A 21,734-nucleotide genomic window follows, 5' to 3' on the forward strand; every position below is an offset into this window, starting at 1 on the left:
TTCAGTGCCTCACTGTTCTTTACAGTTCAAAGGTGTTCACTACACTAACTTGACTTAGCTATTCCCTGGTATAAACCTATCACTGCTTTTCCTGCTGGCAATGGACATGGAAGATAGTTTACTCCCTTATGTTTTGCAACTATTTTATGTTTTTAAAGACTTATGCCTCTTCTCCCAGTTTTCTTTCAGCTAAGAAACCCCTGCTGCCTCACTCTTTTGCTCCATGTGATGCCTTGCCAATGCCAAGATTAATTAATGAATTAATTTACCTGCTTTACAGTTCAGAATGGTGTCAGTCTCTTTATTATTGCAACCGTATGATTTTCTCACATCATGTTCAACTAGTGATTCAGCAAACTTTTGGATATCCACTGTCTCCAGGCTGTTTTCAGAGTCCTAGAAACACAAGTGTAACAGTGTAAAGCTACCTCTTTAAATTGTGGTTTGCATTTAGAAAGTCCCCAGCCAATATATGAGATAGCATTAACTTTTAATGGGGCACAGGCACAGCTCCTGCAGCAGCATGTAACAGGGTTATTAGATGGTGGCTCTGTAACACAGACTGAACCTGAAGAGAATGCTTGGGGGTCAGTGAGATCATGTCTCCATTAGCAACAATGAAATGAAAATTGGATTGATTTCGGGCTGTGCTTTGGAAGTGAATTTGGTAAAACTCAATGACATCTTTACACAAAGTTCTAGCTCCAATTTCTGTTCCCTCCCTTATTGTGCTATACTTACCTCCCTCTACAAAGCCATGGCAAAGTCAGATACTGTAATCAGACTTAGCCCCACTTGAATAAGGCTGTAAGATGATTCAGTGGCATTTACAAGGTAGAAGCAGGAACTAATTCTCAGTTATTCTGTAGTTCTCATGGACTATAGACTGTGGCTGTAAAAAACTGAGAACATTAAAATCTTTCCATTGAAAATGCTTACCTTGAACTGCTAAGAATTTCCTACCATGAAAACTAATAAATAGCTGGGTTTCTGACATTTTAAAATTGCATGCTACTTGTCCTGCCAGATCTTAACATTTTGTGCTGTGGCAAAGTTCCTTTAGTCAAACTCTTGATATTTAGTAGGATTTTTAGCTGTAAAAATGAGATAAACACCTTTGCAACACCAAGCAAAACTATGAGCTCCTTCATCACAAGGTCTTACAGATTAGAAGAGATAGAAAATAATTTTAGAATGATGAAGCAAGACTGAAATAACTTTGTTTTTTGTCTATTTCTTCCTTTTTGTAGTTCAGCTGTTCCAAAACTGTGTGGAAGGCCACTTATCTGGACAGTAACAGTACAAAAGGTCTTTAACCTTTCGGTGTGCCTTCTTCATAATCCGTGTGGCTAAAAAAAGCAGATCTATGCTGAATGATTAATTAGTCTTTGACCTAAATACTTATTGCAACCTATATGAAAAAATCCCTGCCTTTTATGTCAGCCTGTTTTAAAATGCTGATAAGGATTGCTAAACAGAAAACTTTGATACAGCAGAACACATGTAATTGTTCTCTACAATAATTTCAAAGGAACCTTGAAACCTGAACAACAGTAGAGGAAACAAAAAAATGTTCGTGTAGAAAATACAAATATCAGGGTCTTTCCATGGAACCAGTAATTCCTTTCCAGGTTGTTGATGTCCCAGAGTTTGTCTCCTGGCAGAGACCATCAGAGATTCAGAACTTGAGGACTGACTCATACCTACTGGTCAGGCAAGTCTGCTCCCCACTAGACTCAGGCTTCCCAGACCGCCCAAATCCATGAAGCAAACTGACCTTTCACCCAAAATCCTTGGGTTACAGATTTCTCTTGTGGCTCCCATGTTCAGCCTCCTCCGTGACACGTGGCCTCCCTCTGAAGCAGGAGTTAAAACTCTTACCATGATATTTCAGCTTCCTCTCTCAGCTGGTTTCTAGGGCATGGCAGGGATGATCCTACTTCCAAACATTTCTCCATTGACACAGGAGTTTGCTCTCCTCTTCTGTACCATTTTCCTGAAGAACTGGAAGACTAAGAGCAAGATGCTCAGAGTGTGTAACAGTGTCACAAGGCAGGACTTGTTTCATGAGGACATGGCCATCAATATGCAGACAGAGCAGCCCAAATCTTTAAGATAAAAACACTGAGGACTTTGAAACCATAATTTTATTTCAAAACTCAAGTATGTGATACTATACAGTACAATACCAGCACACTTGTGCAAAATCTTACAATATTACAAATTTAAATATGATACACAAAAATAGTGCCCTTTTGAAATTCCTTTTGCTAGAAACATTTGTGCTGTGCAGGAGAAACCATAAATGTGTCTTGTTAAAGCAGAAAAATAAATATTGCACCTTAATGAAACTATTTCAGTGTTAATAGCATAAATAATAGGTTTGTTTCTTGTTATCTGATGTGATCTTTGAACACAGAAGAGGTTGTTTGGCTTTTTTTTTTCCAGATAAAGCAAACTAATATCCAACAGATAAAACTGTATTTAGAATAGTTTTTGAGCTTAATCTAGTTTCCTATTAAACAAAAGGTGTTTTAATTGAATAACTGAAAAATATAAGCATAACTATTTAGTGTGCTGTTAGTCATTGTGATTTGTTATTTTTAGTGGACAGTTTGCTCAAAGTCGTTACAAAAAGAACAATTTTTTTTTAAAGTAAACTTTATCTTCATTTTTACACCCCCACTAAAATATTTTCCTCTTTCAGTTCATTTGTGGCTAAATTATACTTACTTCAGACATGCAAGTAGCTCAGCTCAAAACAGTACTACTTATGGGAACTACTTATGGGAATTGTCCCTTTGCACTAATTCCACAAGAAGCCAGTGTGCTGAATTTTAAGACAGGATGGAGACCTCATTCACCCACTGACCAAAAAGAGCTTTTCACATGCTTAACACTAAGCAATTAGAGAGTCTTGTTGATATCAATAACTTTTTATCTGTACCTAAAATAAGTTGTTGGATTACAACAGTGCAGATGCAAATAAAAACAAATTAATTCAATTACAGGCACTGTTAATTTTCTTCAGTGCAGCCCAACATTTCCACAGTCACATAAATATATGCCATAATTTTTGGCATAGAAAAATCTGAATATTTAGCAGTATTTACTTTCAATTTTATTGCCTTAAGTTACCAACGTTATTTGTAAAGAATATTAAGTTAAAGAAGCTGATTTTAGAAAAGAAGTATTAAAGAAACAACTGGCGAGTTTCTTCAAATACTGAAACTACCTGAAAGGTGTCAGTAGTTCTTCACAGTCAGAAATTCTAACTGAACCAGAATCCAAGTCATTTGCAAGAAACCTTCTCCTTATTCTTTACAATTGCAATTTTAGACCAAATCACACTTCCCCATTATCCTTTCTGAACTTCCTTAAGCACACTATTCCTCAATATATATACTTTAAAGTATAAAAATAAACCTTTCTAATTGCTTATAGACTCCCTTAACCAGCCTCCAAAAAAATTTGGTAGTGTTTTTCTTTTTTTATTTAATTTTTTTTTCTTTCCCCATATTAATGTCTCCCTAAGAAACACATGGCCAACACAAATTCACCAGCAGGATATTTGTTATTAGTGCCAGGTATGTGAACTAAATTTCTGACTGAGTTAGAAACCTGTTTTTTTTGACAGCTTAAGATTCAGTGTTTCCACCAAAAGAAGACAGGACAATATTGACTGTATCAGAACTGAAATTACAGTACTTCATAACACTCTTATCCTTCTGTTGGAAAACAGACCCATTTCTCAACCAGAAAATGCCAGGAGGATGCAGGACAGGAGTGCAATCGAGGGTCACCCTGGATTTGCTGTTGTGGCTGTAGCTATGGAAAGACAGAATGGTTCACCTTCACTCAGAAGGGATGCTCAGCAGGTACAGATGGTACACCTCCAGTGACAAACATTTTGGTCTCAGCCCTAGGTGCTGGGTTTTGTACATGTAATGGCTTCACCATTTTCAAATTGCTTGTCCAAAAATGTCAGGCTTTCACATTCTTGTGTAAGAACTAACAACTCCCAAATAGGCAGAACTGGCAAAAAATCTGGGCAAAAGATTATTCTAGCTTGATGTGGTAGTCAGTCCAGCTTTGGAAGTGTATTAGATCAGTTTTGATCCTGGCATCAGATTCTGAAAATGAGCTACTGAAAACATCAGTGAGCTCTCCTAAGGCCTCACTGCTACCATGGCCTAATTCATGTAGGCACTGGCTGGGTTCTGGCTGCTCTCAGAACTCTGTTCCTGCTGCAGATCTCAAAGAATGCCTATTCCAGTGTTAGCAGGAGGGCAGGGTCCTCTTGGTATGGTCACCTCCATACAGAAGTTTGAAGAGCTTTTGCTTTCTTTTTCAATCAAGAATTGAAGATTGCTTCCCATGTCCATGACTGCTGTGTTTTGGGCTTGGGTGGCACACGGACCTTTCCAGGCAGCTACCACTTTTGGCTGTAACCAGTACTGACTCTGACTGGCACACATACCATTTTGGAAACCTTTATATATCAGAAGTTTCCAGACCTATTGGAGGATATCAGCTGTGCCACCTAGACCCCATTTCAGGTTCTGTTGAGTATCCCAATTAAAAAAAGGTGGTGGTCCCATTCTTAAAGCACATCATAAAACACATTTATGCACGTACTTAGCATTCCATTTAAATAATCATATAGATCATTCCTTGTATAAAATTACTTTAGCAGCTAGGCATTTGGTCTTAGAATATAATTATATTCTTCCATGGAAGTGTTTCTATTTCTACCCAATAGTTATGAATAAGGAAATTAATTAGCCTCTTAAAACCCAAAGAACTTAAATGCAATTAGTACTTCAAAAATCAACAATAAATTCAGGAAACACAAAGCAAAGCATTAACTGCAAATGTGGGTTTTATGATGGTCTTCAAAATGTCAATGTCCTGTGCAACTCATTCTTTTAAATGTCTTGTAGGTTGCTGATTACTGCCACAACCCTACCACGATTCAATACTACTTTATTTGTACGAGTCCTTTACAATAAGAGGATGGACAGGATTATTTATCAGATTGGCATCTTAGCAAGGAATGCTCACCATGTATCCCAAACCTGGTGGTGTAGAGCAACTCGCTTGCCTAAGGGATCAGTGGAACAGCCACAAGGATGACTAAACACTACCTTTAACAACGGTGCTCTAATACACAAACTTGCCCTGGGGCCATAAGGACGTGGATGTTCCTCTGTTATTCCGTGCGTTGCTGCTGTCGGAATCCTGAGTTCCACCAGGAATACTGCTGGGCTGCAGAGCAGCTGGCCTTCCCTTCAGGTGCCTCTGACTTTTCATCACAGGAGTTGTAGGAATGGTAGATTCCCAACACCACGGCAAAAATGACTATTGCAGCCACCACAAGCCACACCACATTCCAGTGTTTGCACAGTTTGGGGTACAGGATATATAAATAATTAATGACGACTTCAAGTCTGCTGTAAAATTAAAAGAAAACTATTATATATTAATCAAATGCAAATTTTTTATCTTAAGTTTTTCAAATTGGAAGGTGTCATAGGTGATGCACCAACATTTTTGCCTATACAAACATCTTGTCAAAGAAGAATCAAACCGTTAAATTCTTTTATGGAGAGCTGTACACTCAGATATTCCAACTCCAACTATTCCATATGAGTAATATTTGTGAGACAGCTGGAGACTATAAACTTGACTCCTATTTCTCCCACCTGTCAGCTGGCAAAACTCAGAGCTTGATATCATGCAAAATTCTGCACTGTTCATACCTTGATTAATTAAATTAGACATTGTAATATGTGGTAAACATTTCTTTCCAAGGCTGTCACGACTAATGAGATGGTTGCTTTCTGAAGGCGGCCGAAATCTGAAATCAACAGATGTTTATAGCTATAATGGTTATGGAATGGAAATTAATTCTTTTGGATTAGGTAAGGATCCCTGCCTTCACCTGGGATTGGACATATTACTTGCTTTGGCCAGCATCCTCTGTAATGTACAGACAGAGAACACTAGGTGTAGATGGATAGATTGTCACTCCAGTGGCAGGAATGCAACACGGCACCAATTCAGGCTCCTGAATTACAACCTTTATAAGGCAGTACATATTCACAGAGAGTTACATTTTGGCATCTGAGGAAATTTTATGGAGCATTCTTTTACCTCAAATCAGAACCAAGCTCCATCAAGATGAAGCATCTTGATGTCAACATACAGCTTTAACCAAAATATCAGAAATTTTATGCTTGCAACTACATCGTCTTGGAATATTACTTTCTGTGAAAATACTGTTATTTCAATATGCTTCCCCAGGAAGAAAACATGTCAAAATGATAGCATAAAATACTTTCTTGGGTACCACAAGTAGAAAAATGTGGCCCCTCTTGTACGGACATATTTCACCACTGTCTCACCTGCTTTTCAGATTTTTTATCTCATCTTCATTTTCACTTTCTTCATGTTCATCATGACTTTCTTTGGGTGTCTCTTCATCTTCTTCCTTCAGTTCCTGAAGTTCTTTGGTCTTCTTTAAGGCTTCCTGATATCTATATCAGACAAGACATTTATTTATTAGTTTAGGACATTGTATAAGCATGATCTCATGTAATGAAAAATTAGCTTTATGTTTTGTTATATGTAATAAAACACAAGGAGAAGTGTTGCAGCAGTTGAACAAGAGTAAAAATTAGCTGAAGACTATGAGTAAGGCACACAGACAGCCACCTTTCTTGAGGATTATATTAGAGCTGATACCAAATGTATAATTTTGAACAAAAAAAAAGGTTTTTCTTCACAGAGAACAATTTCTGTCTATTGTAAAGGAGGCAGTAAACATTTCTCTATAGCTTTGCATCACTTTGAATATGTTCTAGACACTACTTTTTTTTCCTGGAGAATAAATGCAATTCAATGCTGAAGTCAAATGTCACACTGGATTCTGCAGGAGAGGATCAAAATTTGTCTCACTCTTCACATAATGCAAAATTCTTTAACTAATATTCAGAAACAGATCCCAAAGTTTTAAATTGCCCCAAAATATGATGTGTAAGGAATTTTGTGACACCAACAACATAACTACTGTATTTAAAATCAAATTTTAAAAACACATGTCCTCATCTGGTAGCACATATTTACAGATTTAGTTGACAAAAAATATCCCCACCCCTTGTTATATGCTTCCTCTTCTATCTTGGCTTTAGTTTCAGGACTGATCTCTTCCAACCCACTCTGTGTCAGCACAGAAGTTGAGGTTTCACAGTCAGGTTCTCCATTTGACTTCCCACTGCCAAGACAAAAGAAGCAGACAGGTAGAAAACAACATCAGGGAAATGTGTTGTATTTGGAGCATGCTGCAATTTTGTGAGTCATGATTTGTCTTTTTTAATGTACGTCGGAGAAATGAAATGTCATTCAAAAGAAAAACTTGAACATCAAGAAAAATATTATTTTCAGAATGTTGTGATTTAAGAACAGTTATTATTATGTTTCTAAGGTAAGAAAAGTATATTTTTTATTCTTCTTTAAAAAAGAAGAAAAGAGTCTTTGCTTCCTGGCTCATGCATGACATTTATTTTCTATTCATGAAAACATTTCCCTCAACTTTCTAAAACTCATATATTGTAACCTGCTACATAGGAGGAACATAACAGAAGTAATATCAAATACTAATTCAACAAAACATTGTTTTTATTTGCCTTGTAAGTATTCTCCTGAGCTGACTTTATATGCTGAACTGATGCACAGGTTAAAAAAAATACACATGCCTCACTTTTCTCAAGTAAAAGTTTGGAGCAGTTAGCCTGAAGAGAAGCTATTTTATATTGCTGTCTTCCTGCAGTGCTCTCCTGTCATTTATTTTATCTGGGACAGAGAGTTTAAGTGATTGAGATATAGTAGATCTATCAAAGTCAAGGTTTAATAAGCTCAGCAACGGATTCCATTTCAACTTTTGGAATCTCACCCTTTTTGCAGGTCTCATTTTCCTTATTTTCAATCAGGTTGAACTATTTTAGTTCAACCTGACACCATGTGTGGGCAATGGACTTTTTCTCAAGGCCTGTTAACAATAAACATTATTTTCACTTGGTCTTTAAATAAACCATGAGTATAAGCTTGAAGTGCTTAAACATACAAAACTGTGCTGGTCTGGGTAATGCTACACTACTAGACCAGCTGGCCCATGTACACACACTTAGGCTCAAACTTGAATTTCAAGTTCTGCCTCTGTTACTTGGTAACATGATTTGTTTTTTCTCCTAGGTGTGAAATATTGATAAGGTTTTATGGCTGTTATATTTTCTCACAGAATTTCTGTGCAGTTCCAAAAGATGGTCTAGATCTTGCAGAGTTTTTTTGAATAGCAGCAGCCAGTGCTGTAGTTCCCCATTTTTGTTTTCTCAGTTGTTGCATACTTACAGTCTTAGTAAAGCACGAGGTAAAACAAAGACATAAGATAAATTTTGTCTTGCCTCAGCACTAATCTAAAATATGTGAAATTCGATATTCTGTAGTGATGTATGCATTGAAAGCTTTTAATTTGCATGTTTAAAGCATTCTAACCGCTAGTAGTAATATCACAGCATTTCAAAATATGATTTTTTAAACTATTATTTAGTATTATCATTTAATAGATACTGAGATGACCTAGACAAAACTCACTTTTCTAGAAGTGCTGGCAGAGCAGGAGTAGATGTTAGGCTGCTCCTTCCATTACTGGGTGATTCAGACTGTAAGTAAAACACAGCTGTTACATATAACTGTTACATTCACTAATTAGTTAACATCCATGACTAAATAACTAAATACCAATTAAAATTCATTAATTAATTTCAAATGGGTGTTCAATAAAATGAAAAAGGCAGTGTGCTGCTTAGGTTTCCTTCCCACACTCACAAGCAAAGTATCTTGAATGTGGTGCTTCCACATTCTTCTCATTAACTAGAGTACACAATGGACTTGCACACTAAGAATTTTCTGACATTTCCTTCTACCCTGTTTATTTTTCCCCGGAAAACATTCTCTTTCATATATTGATCACTGACCAGTAAAATCATTCTCTGACTCCTATTATCCTAGGAACATGCATTTATTAAGTTTTCAATGGGAAATTTTAAACCTAAATAATTAATAATAAACCATGACAAACAAACACACCTGGTTCCTGAAGCAATAGACTCTGAGTGCATAATAAATAAATTGCACAAACAGATGCTTTCCTTACATGTAAAACAGATAAATACATTTAGCTTCTCAGCAAAACCCTCATTTAAATAATCCTGTATTTTTAACAGAAAACTCCATAACTTTATGTCCCATCTTAGCTCATCTCTGAACAGTGAATATGTCTTGCAGTTTTTCTCCAAAGTATTTGCATGGATTTATTATGTTCAGATTAGAGTTTCATTTAATTTATTAAAGTTTAACCAAAAAAAATTTCAATAAAGAGGCTGATGGTTCCATTGATCCCAGATCATCACAGAACCTCTAAATTACTGCCATGTAGATTTCTGTACATTCATTAGATTTATGTCTGTTCAGTGGACTTTTGGCAATGAAGAACAGCAGTCCAGCTGTGTTCTGTGGTTTCTGGTTAAAATTTCTCTTCTACAGGGTACAGCTATTTTCATTATTTCTTTCCTGCATGTTACTTCAGATTAAAAGGCAAAGTGCCTCACCAATGTCCAGTGCCTGTGAATCAGCAGCCTGCCCTATTCAGTTGCTCCCAAAGGGATCATTCATGGAGATTGCAATATGCCCTTACACAACAGGAATTACCTCTGTTCATCCCCTTTACCCAGAGTGGAGTCAAAACAAGTTAAATCAATGAAAAGATTTGCTTTTCCAATAACTATAGCTTTCCCCGATGCAAAAGTGGTTTAGACAAAAACCGGTAACTTTAAAATGTGGGTTTTACTTACTAGGGATGGCATTGAAGGTATAGGTGAAGCTGATGGTGACTGACCAGGAATGTTCAAGGAGTTAAACTTAGGAACAACTGCAACACTGACTCTCCTTCGAGGCATATTCTGGGAGAAACAACAATTATTTTTCCTACCATACAACAAGACAGAATGAAGAACAATTCTGTGGGTTAATTTGTGTGGCAAAGATGTAGGTCAGTGTCCCCTTTGGGAAAAGAAGAGTTGGGAGCAAAAGTAAAATAAAAGGTCGTGGTTTTTCCCAGAAATTCATCTTGTCCTGCATGGTATGGCAAGTGTTCAATGTGAAATGAGGTGTGGCACAGAGATGCTGCTCTTTTCCATCCATACTGAAAGCCCAGCAGTGTAAATCACACAACAGAAATGTTCTGAGTTTATATTGTCAGCTCTTATCACAGGCCTTTATCTTTGATGAAAGCAGATGCATAATGATACTGGAGAAAGTGCCAGTGTCACAATGACTGGAAATAATGAATTCATACATTAAACTCTTATCTTGCTATGTCCCTATTATGATATTCTGTACCCACTATGATATATTAATTACATGTAAACATATTAATTATCATTTACTGAAACAAAAACATGCATTCCTTCCACAAAAGAACAGTCCCTTCTCCCCCAGCCCCAAATTGTTAGATAGCATCATGCAACACTGCTTATATTTCCCAAAAACATAAAAATTCTCTTATGACAAAAACATGCTAGCTGTAGCAATATATTCTAGTTCAAGCAGAGATTATGTAAATTTTTGCTGTCATTTGGTAAGTAGACAACTGCTTCATCCTATAAAATCTATGTAAAATCTATGTTTCCAACTAAGTAAAACACCAAAACACTTACAGCATCTAACAGTTTTGCTTTAGTGCATATCCAAACACTTCTAAGATTCTGCTCTAGACAACTTTACAGGAAAGGAGTTAAACACAGCTTTAGTGAATTCTTAGGAGTTACACCATGATTCTGGTTCTAGACAAAACTAACCATACCTATTCATTAACAAGTTTTATTTAATGTGCTCCTGAAAAACTGCACTGGGAAGTCAGCAGCTATGGTAAGCAGTCCATTCCAGTGTTCAGGTTCTTTTTCTCCTTCTCTATATTCTTTGGACTTGTCCCTGTTAAATTTAGTCTTTGAGACCTCTGCTTCAACCTATGGGGTTCTCATTCTGAAATCCCCTCTTGCCCTCTGCATGCTCTGTGCTGTAATTCTTTATACCAAACAGAGGTGGCAGGAATAAACTAAACCTAAAGAACTACAACCCACTCAAATAAAAATATGAAAATAAACAGTAGACTGAGTATAATGCACCTGATCACCAAATTTCTTAATGGTCATACTGAGACTCATGCCTCCCAGATCCCTGGCTGTTTTAGCAAGTTTTGTGATAGACTTGATCTCCAGCACTTGGAAGTTTTGCATAAATAAAACACTAGAGTTTCCCATCAGGCAATACCATTATTGCACAAAGCCATACTAAGTCATGTATACAAAATTGCAAAGCACATGCGCTAAAGTGCATTAATGATATTGAGCATTTACCAGCACTGTTTGAGCACAGCCTAAAGAACTGAGTGTATACACACAGATAAATTTCACTACATAAAGTGTTCATTTTCTTTATGTTGCAGAAATACCTTTCCAACAGTGAGAGACATGGATCTAGATGAACGAGGAACTCCATCTTCTGCACAGAAATAAAAATAAAGAACAGTCTTAGACTAGTGAGTATGTCTAAATAATATTAATAGAAACCTTGCTTATATTTCAAACTCAGATACAGTATATTTACACAGGGTCTGTAAGTGATCATATATTTATTGTCATACGGTATTGTCATTCAGCTGTCTTCTCAATTACACCTGCACAAGAAATTTGAAATAATTGCAAATAACCAAATCAGTACTATTTTCACTGAATCAGGAAAAAAAAAAAAAATTCCCACTATTGGCCTCCATATACAAGGTCTTGCAAATTAAAATCCTTATATTTCAGTTTCCAGCAAAGGAAAGAAGAGATTGCAAAAAGAAAAAAGTGGTTTTAATAATGAAATTTTGCCTTCATCTAGACCTAAAAGGTAGTTGCATTAAAATTGTACAGAGTACATGGATTTGTAAGAGGCCATGAGAAAATATGATTTGATCTCATAAGAATTTGGTAAGTGATTGTGATTTCAAATTACTTTACTATAGCATTAAGTATGGCTCATATGAAACATCTTAACTTATTTCTGAAACTTTTAAAAATCTGTTCCCATAGATCAGAACTTTATGAACAGGTTTCCCAATACTTTACTTTAAATTGTTAATAGCACCCACATCTCTCTGAATTAGAGGCAAGACAAACCCTTAAATTTTGATTTTTCTTTACCAGATGCACCATAGGTTCTGCTAGAATTCTGATTGGCAAGTTTCTTGAACTCCATTAGTTCAGCATGATCCTTTTCATATGTCCTTTTCAAATTTTCCACATACTGCATCATTACTTCTGTTGCCTTTGACATACGCTTCTCCTAAGGAAGAAGAGAAGGAAACATCCAGGTAACCTCTACACATCTCCAAGAAATTATTTGCCTCTATATGTATTCTCCATGTCAGGGTTAAATCTGGAGTTGTTCTTAAGGAAATATTGCTGCCTTAATGACTGAAAATTCCTAAGATAGAAGAAAATGCCAATTCATATGCATTTCACAGAATATAATAATTTATTTTGTCATATATTCAGACACCCTGCCTGGGTGCCTATCTGATTACTTATGTGGTATACCACATTTGTTTTCAAACCCTCAAAGGTCTTAGTCACTGACATCAATCTGTTAACTTTAGAGGGCAGAGGGAACATTCTTGAATCTGGGAGGGTATTGATGTGTTCTTATTTATACTCACTCTCTTTTCATACTTTTTGTAATTGACTGAACTATTGCCAAAAGCAGATGACTGAATTAGATGAGTTTTTTGACCCAGAAAAGTTTTTTTTTCTTATTATTTTTATTACGTGCTGCACTGATTTGAAATTAGTTTATTGTGATGCAGCTGTAGTTCTGAATAAAATATATGCTCCTGTTGTACAGGTATTAAATAGCTTAATGGGCAATCTTCTACCATTGGAATTCTGTTTCCAGGCTGCAGTGGTGTGTTACCTGACACTACAACAGACGTCTTTAATCTGTCAAAATGGCAAATAAAACTCAGAGGGTGAACGTAACCTCTGGCCCAGGCTGGAAAAGAGTGCACCCATGGATCCAGGATGCAGGTAAACATTGGGATGCCCTCACCTGGCGAACGGCTCCAACCATCTCGGCACGGCTCGAGAGCCTGGCAGCCAAACGCCGCAGCACCGCAATATCCTCCAGGAGCTTCTGGTAGGCTTCCCTGTGCTCATAGTGGTGCCACAAGTGAGCTGAAGACTGAAGCAAAAATACAGCAGCTTTATCAGCATGGTTTTAGTTCAAATGGAGTGGCCAGAGCCCCAAAATGGGGTAGAAATATCCAGGCAGAACTCATGGAGAGATTAGACTGGCACACCCAGAAGGGTGCCAGCACTGCCACCACACCTAGCCCAGAGTGCTGCTGCCCTGGTGTTTCACTGCAAGCTGCAGGGACACAGTTTGAGGAGTTAGAGAGGGAACATTTGGAGAGGGCTTAGTACATTTGTGATACTTTCCCTTCTGAAATCCATAGTGAAACATTCCCCACTACCTGTGAACTCTAGAAATGCTAAGTTCGTTTCAACTAGCATGTTAAAATGATTGCCGAGGGACAAAGGACATTTTAATTTTCTGGGCACAAGTATTAAGAAGGACACGCATGTTCTTTCAGTTCCATGATACTTCACTTATTTTCAAAATAAGACATTATAGTCTCAAGGATTGCAATGCTACCTTGATAATAAATTGTAACCAGAATTTGACTTCAAGAACCAAAAAGGCATAAGGAAATCTGTTTAGGAAAAATCATGCACAGAATTTCAGAATTTTTTTTTCTTTCTTGACAACTGTAACCTCCTTATTTTCTCAAAAAAAAACCCCAAAAAACCAAAAAAACAAATTCATGTAGATTAGCTTTCTCTTGAAATTACGTTTCTGAATAATACATCAATTATCACAAGACTAATTAAAAATCAGAAAAACAAGTAAAACCGTCACTGAGACGTAAAATATGTGCCTGTCCTACAGAAGTGAAGATAACCACTCAATAAGATTGGGACAAGTATAGGTCTAGTATGACAGAGATTTTACAGAAGTCATCAATGTTTTTAATTGCTTGTTAGTTTATTCCATTGTCCAGAACAAAAGCTTTCATAGGGAAGACAGCTTCCCCTTTGTTACAAATAATGAAAAAAGCTTGTAAAAGCCAGACTGTAGCATGTGAACTGCTTAAAGGGAGAAAATCCTAATCACATCTGTCCCATGCTGGCAACATGAACCTTGGTGCCTAATTAGGGATTCTTGACAGAAATACATGGCAAATCTAACAGATTTATTTCAGTCTGAAAACCCTGAGATTTAATGTTTCTGCTTGCTCTTTACACATGGAATAGAGTGAAGAGCAGCAAAATATTCTCAACATTTTTTTTACAGAAACAATAATTTGAAAATGGAGATTTGGAATTCTAGATGAAAAGATGTGAAGATCATAGTCTTTAATGGTGTTTTTTCTTACCTGATGATAAAGTAAATGGGAGCATCATATATTCTCCTCGCTATTCTTATAAGAATGGCAGCACCTCCTTGCAATAATGAATGCTGGGTCTAAGGCTATTTCATTGATCAGCCTGGTGTCTAACCATCCCTTCCTTTATGCACAAAGACATGCACAGCACTTCAGTTGACACATCATAGCAATTTTTTGTCATTCCAGTTAGAAGACCCAGAGAATGCTGACAGGAAGTACTCAAGACTACTGCTGTAAAGGAGCAGCAGGAACAGCTGGAATGAAAGTGTACTCAGGCCCAAAACCTGAGCCTGAGATTGGACCTATTCCTTAAGTATTCCTGGCAGTTTCACACAGCATGCCTTCTAGTACCTGCAGCTAAGAGGTGTTTCAAGTTACAGATCTCAGGATTCAGGTTTCAAATAATTTTGGTATCTCTCATATCTGGACACCTCAAATCTACTGCTAAAGAAGGTCTTGCTCAGGAGAATAAGGATTAGTGCTCCAACTGCAGTTCAGAATATTCTTAGCTATGTCACAAACTTATATCAAGAACTGAACAGCAAACTCCAAGTCTTTATTCCTGAAATCTGCTACACCAAGGGAAGCATCCCCTAGGCATTTCCACAAATGCTGGCTCACTCTGGCAGAAGATGCCCTCTCTCAGAGAGTAGTAGGCAGCTCATGGCAAGGAGTTTGAGCAGCAGAAAATGACTTTTTGGGGTTGAATTTACAAGCCAAACACATTTGCAATATGTGTGCACTTTCCTTTACACTATAGTTCAGGAAAAGAATTCCCTCTACTTTCTTACCGTAATGGCTGCTTTAAAGTTTTCCAGTTCCTTCTCAGCATTCTCTTCAGTAAGATTTCTCTCTCTCTCTGCCTGCTGAATTCTAGATTCCAATGTATAACTATCATTTCTAAAGGCCAAGGAGAGTTGTACAAATACATTCTGTTTGGATCAAAAAAGGCATTTTCCAGTAAGTCTCACAGTAATATAATTTTCAATAACAACTTATGAATAAGGTATGTGTTTAACAGACTTTGCTGCTTAAATAAGTATTGAAACACAAAATTGAAATTCTTTTAAAATTTGTTTTCTTTGAAAAATCATGTCTATTTATTTCCACTGAAATAGGAATATTAAATGAATTGCTGCCTCTTTTCCTGTATGTTTTTCTGGGAGCTCTGTAGGGCAGTCATAATGAAGGAAGCAGCCTACCAGAAGCACCAGAATCACAATGGATCTGTTTTCTAGCTGGACTTCCTCCAAGGGTCCCCAAGGTTTTTTAACAGATAGTCTGTGCAGGGGAAGTCCAGGGATGAGCTCACCATGAGCATTGTTTTACCTAAGGGATAAACACCTACCCCTGAAGCCAGCAAAAGATTAAGAGCTAACATTTTTTTTTCTCTTGCACCCTGCTTTTAAAGATTGTTTCTTTCTTTACCAGACTCATTATTTTTTAGGATTAATACTTAAAGCAAAAGTCATCAACAGCTCCAGTAGATTTCAGTGTTGTAAAACAAAGATCTTTTTCTTGACTGCTATGTGTTCTAAAAAATACAAGAAACAAATGCTACAAGCTAGAGAGAGACCCGCAAACAAAATTATTGGCTTGAACTGAGAAAGTAAAACTTATGTAAACTAACAGCAGGATATTATTAAAAATGCCCCAAAGCTCATATTAGCTAATAAAAATGCAATTTAAAATGCTGAGTTTCTGACCTTATTTAATCTCAATTTTTTTTACTCCTTTAGAATATTAAAACTATTTCCAAAGTGAATTCGTATTTTATATATATATATGAAAAACACAAATGTTTTCCTACTCTGTCATTTTACAACTTCTGTTGCTTTTATTTCACAAAATTGCTACTTTGATGAGTTCAATGTGGGGTTTTTTAAAATGAGAAATATATTTTGAGGTAAAAAAATCACCATATTAACTCATTCTAATAATCACACTTAGACTTAAAGTAATCACTTAAAATTGGAACATGTCTAAAATAATAACATACTTACCTCAACTTCTTTTTCAGTGAGTGGTGGGGAGCTAGAAATAAAAGTAAAAAATTCACATTTTAATGAGTTTTTTCTCTAAAAACAAAGGTATTCTAACACTTAATTGAAAAGAACAACAAAATATATGTTCGAGTTTTAAGAGTTTCCTACTACTTTTCAGTATTGTTACAATCAAGCAGTGGTCTCTCAGAAGTTCTTCACCTCATGCATTCATTTATATAAAATAATGTAAATAACAATTCCTTCACCATAAATGTTAAATATTTATCTCACGTGCACAGAGAATCCTTATTGACAGTTCAGATAACTGAAGGCTCTGGTGGTTTTTGGTACCTAATCATGTGGCTAAATGGAGGAATTATTTTTGGCTGAATAAGTTTGGAATTGTTTTAATGTCTTGGAAAGTCCAAATTAGTGAATTCACAAGTGAGTCCTTCAACTCATTTTGCAAAATAAACTCTGTTACCCTAAAAATTGTCCCCTGCAGAAAAACTGCAGAATTTTTACATGTCCAAATTCTACCATTGGAAAGCATCATCTGGCCTGATTATTTTCATGGGGGTGAGAAATAATATTTTCAATATGCGTACATATCTGCAGCAGCAGTCCTGGAAACCAGGAGTGGAAAAACCTGTAAAAAAATCTACTTGTAGCATGCAATTAAGGTTTTATGTAGAACTCTCAAACTAATTTTAAAATTTGGCCAGTTATTGGAAGCTGGTACATTCCCCAAATTTTTTCAGTAAAGCTGTGTTGCACACTTTAAAATGCAACAATTTATCTCCGTATGAATGGAGGGAAGGGAAGTTGGCTGAAGACCATTAGTATATCTTCTCCTGGATTATGTGTTTCCACTTCTAATGAGCTTTTACCTTCCTGGAAGCGATTTGTGCACTCGCAGTTTTCGCAGCAATACATCAGGAATGCTGGGCATGACATCAGAGCTGTTCTTTGTCTCTTCCTCTTCAGTCGGGGAAGGAAGAGGTGAAGGGCCTAAAGACATTTTGCAATTAAAAAAAAATTCTGTTACTTGAAAAGTCACACATTATTTTCTGGACTATTTTAGCTGAGATTTTGTAATAGAATACTGTCATTTTCTAAGGCTTTAGGTCCCACCTGCCAAGATGAAGCGTAGTGTAATATACCATACTACAGATTTTGTACACCATTTATTCTTATAAATTATATCATATACCTGTTTGCACTGTATGTTGATTGAAACAGGATATAAAGGTTATACTTGCATTTTCTGATTCTGTCACCTTCCTAAGGACCAAAACATGGTTAACACTTTTTAAAAATTCTTGTTACTTAGCTTCTGTATTTTCATTTTAGTTAATTTCACGTATATTAGTTCCCTTATCACCTTCTGTCTTACCAGAATTTCATGGAATACTCTCCTGTAGGAAAGGCAGAGTCACCAGCCTGAATCTCAGACTTGGGAAGGAATCTTTAAACAGTTCTCCTACTCATAAGATTAACAGTAGGACTCTTAGACTTGCCATATAATTCGTGTGTAAATCTGGAGAGCAGTAACATGAAAGATGGAACAGAAAAGGAGATCCTTTCCAGCTACATTTTAGTTCTGTGCATTTGCTTTATATTAAAAAAAATCCAGTATTTACTTAAGAACAGTCACATGTATCCCCATAAAATCCAGCCTGACACCACAGTGTCTCCAGATTTAATGCATCCCACTTATCTAATGTAGATGCTGTTGTGTTTACTCAGATGGTGACAGTAACTTGTCATTGATAAAAACCATGATGAAGACAGTACATTGGATTCATAACAGTAATAATGAAGTATCAGACTATTTCCTATTGTTTAAGCAAAATTACCACTCCAGTTGAAAATGTGGCTTCTATGACAATGTAAGGAAGTAGGTCTCCCTAACAAATTATAAGAATTTGACTCCTTGCTTGTTTTCTCCACTGAGGACAAGGAGTTGACTCTTAATATTCTGGCTACCATTTAGATAACTTACTGGACTATAAAAAGCTTGTGATACTCATGAGATCCATGTTGAGAAGCTGGATAAAATAATGCTTATCTTATTCACAGTGTTTTCCTCAAGACTTCCAAACCTGCCAAAATTACATAGCAGGCTGGTAAAATGGCAACTATTTTATACTTTCAAAGGGAGTCTGCTAAATAATTTCTGGGAAATTATACATTAACAGACAGGAATAATATTATCATATCTAAAAATTCAAAGACATAATCACTAAATATAGAGAACAAGAAATCTCTTTTAATCTTGATTCATTCAGACTGAAGATGAGTCCATTTCCAGACATAACATGAAATGTAGTATCTCAACCATCTCTAAGTGTAACAGGAACTTTAAGGCTGATGAGCTAGGCGCAGTGCAAATGTATGAATTAGCAAAATGTACAGTGTTAAAAAAAAATCGAAATTGACTTTGGATTAAATCTTGAATAATCAATTTCAGCTCACTTCATAGTAACCATCTTCATTTCAGTTAATGTCACACTGAGCAAGTTCTGAATTAACTACTTTCAAACAAATATATAGTTTTGGCTTAAATATTTCAGGTTGATATATTTGGTTTAAATATTTTATCTAAGCACTACTGCTATTTAATTCTTCCACATGTTGAATTATCCTCAGGTTCATATCTTTGCTCTTCATTCTGAATCTTTTTAGATGCAACTATAGGCATCAAATATTTTTTGCTTATGTTAGATTGGAGAAAATATTTGGTGCCAGATTTCTTTTTCCTCATTTATGAATAGTTTAAGCTTTTTCCTTAAAAAAGCATTTTCCTTTATTTTTCCTTAAAAATCACAGAAACTGAGGTTAAAAAAAATCCCACTTATTGTAAGGCATATTCTTCCAATCCTACAAACACCTTTATGATTCTTTTCTGGCCTTACATTTTCTCATTCACATTGACATGGAAGTCAGTTTCTCCAGAAGTGAAAATGCCATTTCAATGCTTGCCACACATATACTAAAATAAAAAAGGAATAAAGTATCCCATATCTTATTTATATTCCCAGGGATCAAATTCATCCTTATGACCATAATATCTTGCAGAAGTTGCATCCATTTAATCCATCACTGCTGAAATGTTTTTACAGAAAGCTACTGATACTTCAGTCCCACAACTATTAGGTACAAGCCAGACTCCATTCCACATGTGCATCTTCTCCCTTGGTTATAATAACATCTAATATCTTCTTGGTTCAAATAATCGAGAAATTGAGGTACTTTCCAATATTGGTCTCTCTTGTTTTTAAAAGTAATTTATTATTGTTCTTCATGACTGCTTCAACTATTATTGCAATTGAAGATTTTAAGACTTTTTCTCCTTGTCGTCCCCCCCCGCCCCCCCCATAATAGTCAGTTATAAAAATCAGAGTATAGCAAACATTCCTTCCAGTTTTTATGATACTGCACCTTTTTCCTGTTCCACGGCTTCACTAAGTTCAGGAAGTTTAAGTCCAACTAAATTTTGATTTCTCATCAAAATATGCTCCTGTGAAGAGAAACAATATTTCTAAGTAAGTGAACCACTCATCTCAATTTAAATATCCCTGCCACATCAACAGTAAATAAAACATTTACTTTGGTTAATAAACATAATAGAGATATTTGCATTACATTACAGTCAGATGCTACATAACACGGATACAAATAAATTCAAATGCACTCTAGGATATTACATATTTCAAATTTCATACAGGCATTAATGAGAAAAATTCCCTGTCACGCAAACAAAGATTTGTGAAATGTGCCCCTTATTCAAGCAGATGTGTACAGTTTTGGTAAGTGAGAGCTTTAGTAACTGACAATGAAAAAAGTAGTTTTGGATGTAGCCACAGTATAACTAAGTATCCCAGATAACAGAAGAAATTCAGAAAATCCTGCATTTGAGACTTTGCCACTTTGCCTTTATCAAGACCAGAGCTTGGGATGCTTCATTATTACTGTCTTCTACCTCTATTTCTCACAGGTAAGAAAAAATGCTCTCTCAAGGATTATACCTTGTTGTCTTATTTCTCCTTTTATTATCTCCTCATTTTCTTTCATATTCTCATATATGTTTACATTCACAAATACCTGTTTTTGTTTATGAGTAGATAATTCCTACTGAAGACAGAGCTCAAATCGTTCCGAACTGGAATTATAGATTATGTTGCAATAATTGTTTGATTCTGTTATTTGTGCTTAATAACTTCTAGGTAATTCAAAATGATAAAATTAAAGAATTATAGAATAGCTTGGGTTGAAAGGGACCTTAAAGCCCCTGCCATGGGCAGAGACACCTTTCACTATCCCAGGCTACTTCAAGCCCCATCCAGCCTGGCCTTGGACATTTCCAGGGATGGAGCAGGCACAGCTTCTCTGGGCAACCTGTGCCAGGGCCTCACAAACCTCACAGGGAAGAACTTCTGTAATTAAATGGCCCAAGGGTCCCTATAATCAAAACTTTCAGTACATACACACTAAGAATACATGTATTATATCAACAGGAAAAGCTGGATAATGAAGCTGCCATTCCCAAACAATATAATGGGAATGAATTAACCAAAGTTCAGAACTTGCGTTCCTCACCTGTCAGCCTTATATTCATCCTAAAATACTAACTACTGAGTTTGAAAGAAAATATCCTTATTAGGCTGTTCAGGAAAGTACCTGCTGCCTTTTTTTTTTTTTTTTTTTTTAATCATTATTAGCCATAGAGACATGTTCACTGCTTTCTTTTGGTGGTTTATAATTTCATTAAATTTCTGCTTTTTTTTCCAAGGGTTTAATTGCTAACCATTTGGGAAATTATTTAACAACAGATTATTCATTTAGAAGCTGATAAATTTGCAGCAGGTAATAATTAGGAACTGTAAGTCTGGGCATGCTCTACATGCCCTTGCTGTCAGAGATGCCCAGTTCTACAGCTCTGAACACTTTGAGATATTTTCTGAGAAGCTTCAATAATCAACTAATCATTACAAACCCATTTCCTGTCCTCTGTGATCCTGCAAATATAAACAGGCAAGAGCACATGCATACATACACCTTGAAGTACCACAGTGCACTTGGATGCATATCTAAAGAGAACTAAGAAATAGAGTAATTCCAAGGAATGTCCTTACAGGTTA

The 21,734-nt window shown here is 36.1% G+C and overlaps 1 protein-coding gene across 1 annotated transcript in view; it reads right to left on the reverse strand.

Annotated features, from left to right (window-relative positions):
• Window positions 1-2,129: 2,129 nt before the first annotated feature.
• The window catches only part of IRAG1 (inositol 1,4,5-triphosphate receptor associated 1), a 60,575-nt gene continuing 40,970 nt past the window's right edge, over window positions 2,130-21,734 (reverse strand). Inside the window, exons 13-24 of the mRNA XM_031505074.2 lie at window positions 20,035-20,113; window positions 17,481-17,601; window positions 16,609-16,639; window positions 15,397-15,537; window positions 13,207-13,338; window positions 12,303-12,444; window positions 11,570-11,619; window positions 9,912-10,019; window positions 8,653-8,720; window positions 7,157-7,276; window positions 6,408-6,539; window positions 2,130-5,453 (exon numbers count right to left, since the gene is read on the reverse strand). Coding sequence (XP_031360934.2) covers window positions 5,213-5,453; window positions 6,408-6,539; window positions 7,157-7,276; window positions 8,653-8,720; window positions 9,912-10,019; window positions 11,570-11,619; window positions 12,303-12,444; window positions 13,207-13,338; window positions 15,397-15,537; window positions 16,609-16,639; window positions 17,481-17,601; window positions 20,035-20,113 — 1,365 coding nt within the window. The 3' untranslated portion in view covers window positions 2,130-5,212. The remainder of the gene's footprint in view (window positions 5,454-6,407; window positions 6,540-7,156; window positions 7,277-8,652; window positions 8,721-9,911; window positions 10,020-11,569; window positions 11,620-12,302; window positions 12,445-13,206; window positions 13,339-15,396; window positions 15,538-16,608; window positions 16,640-17,480; window positions 17,602-20,034; window positions 20,114-21,734) is intronic.

This window comes from Lonchura striata, chromosome 6 (genome assembly GCF_046129695.1).
Source record: "Lonchura striata isolate bLonStr1 chromosome 6, bLonStr1.mat, whole genome shotgun sequence".
NCBI classification, from domain to species: Eukaryota; Metazoa; Chordata; class Aves; order Passeriformes; family Estrildidae; genus Lonchura; species Lonchura striata.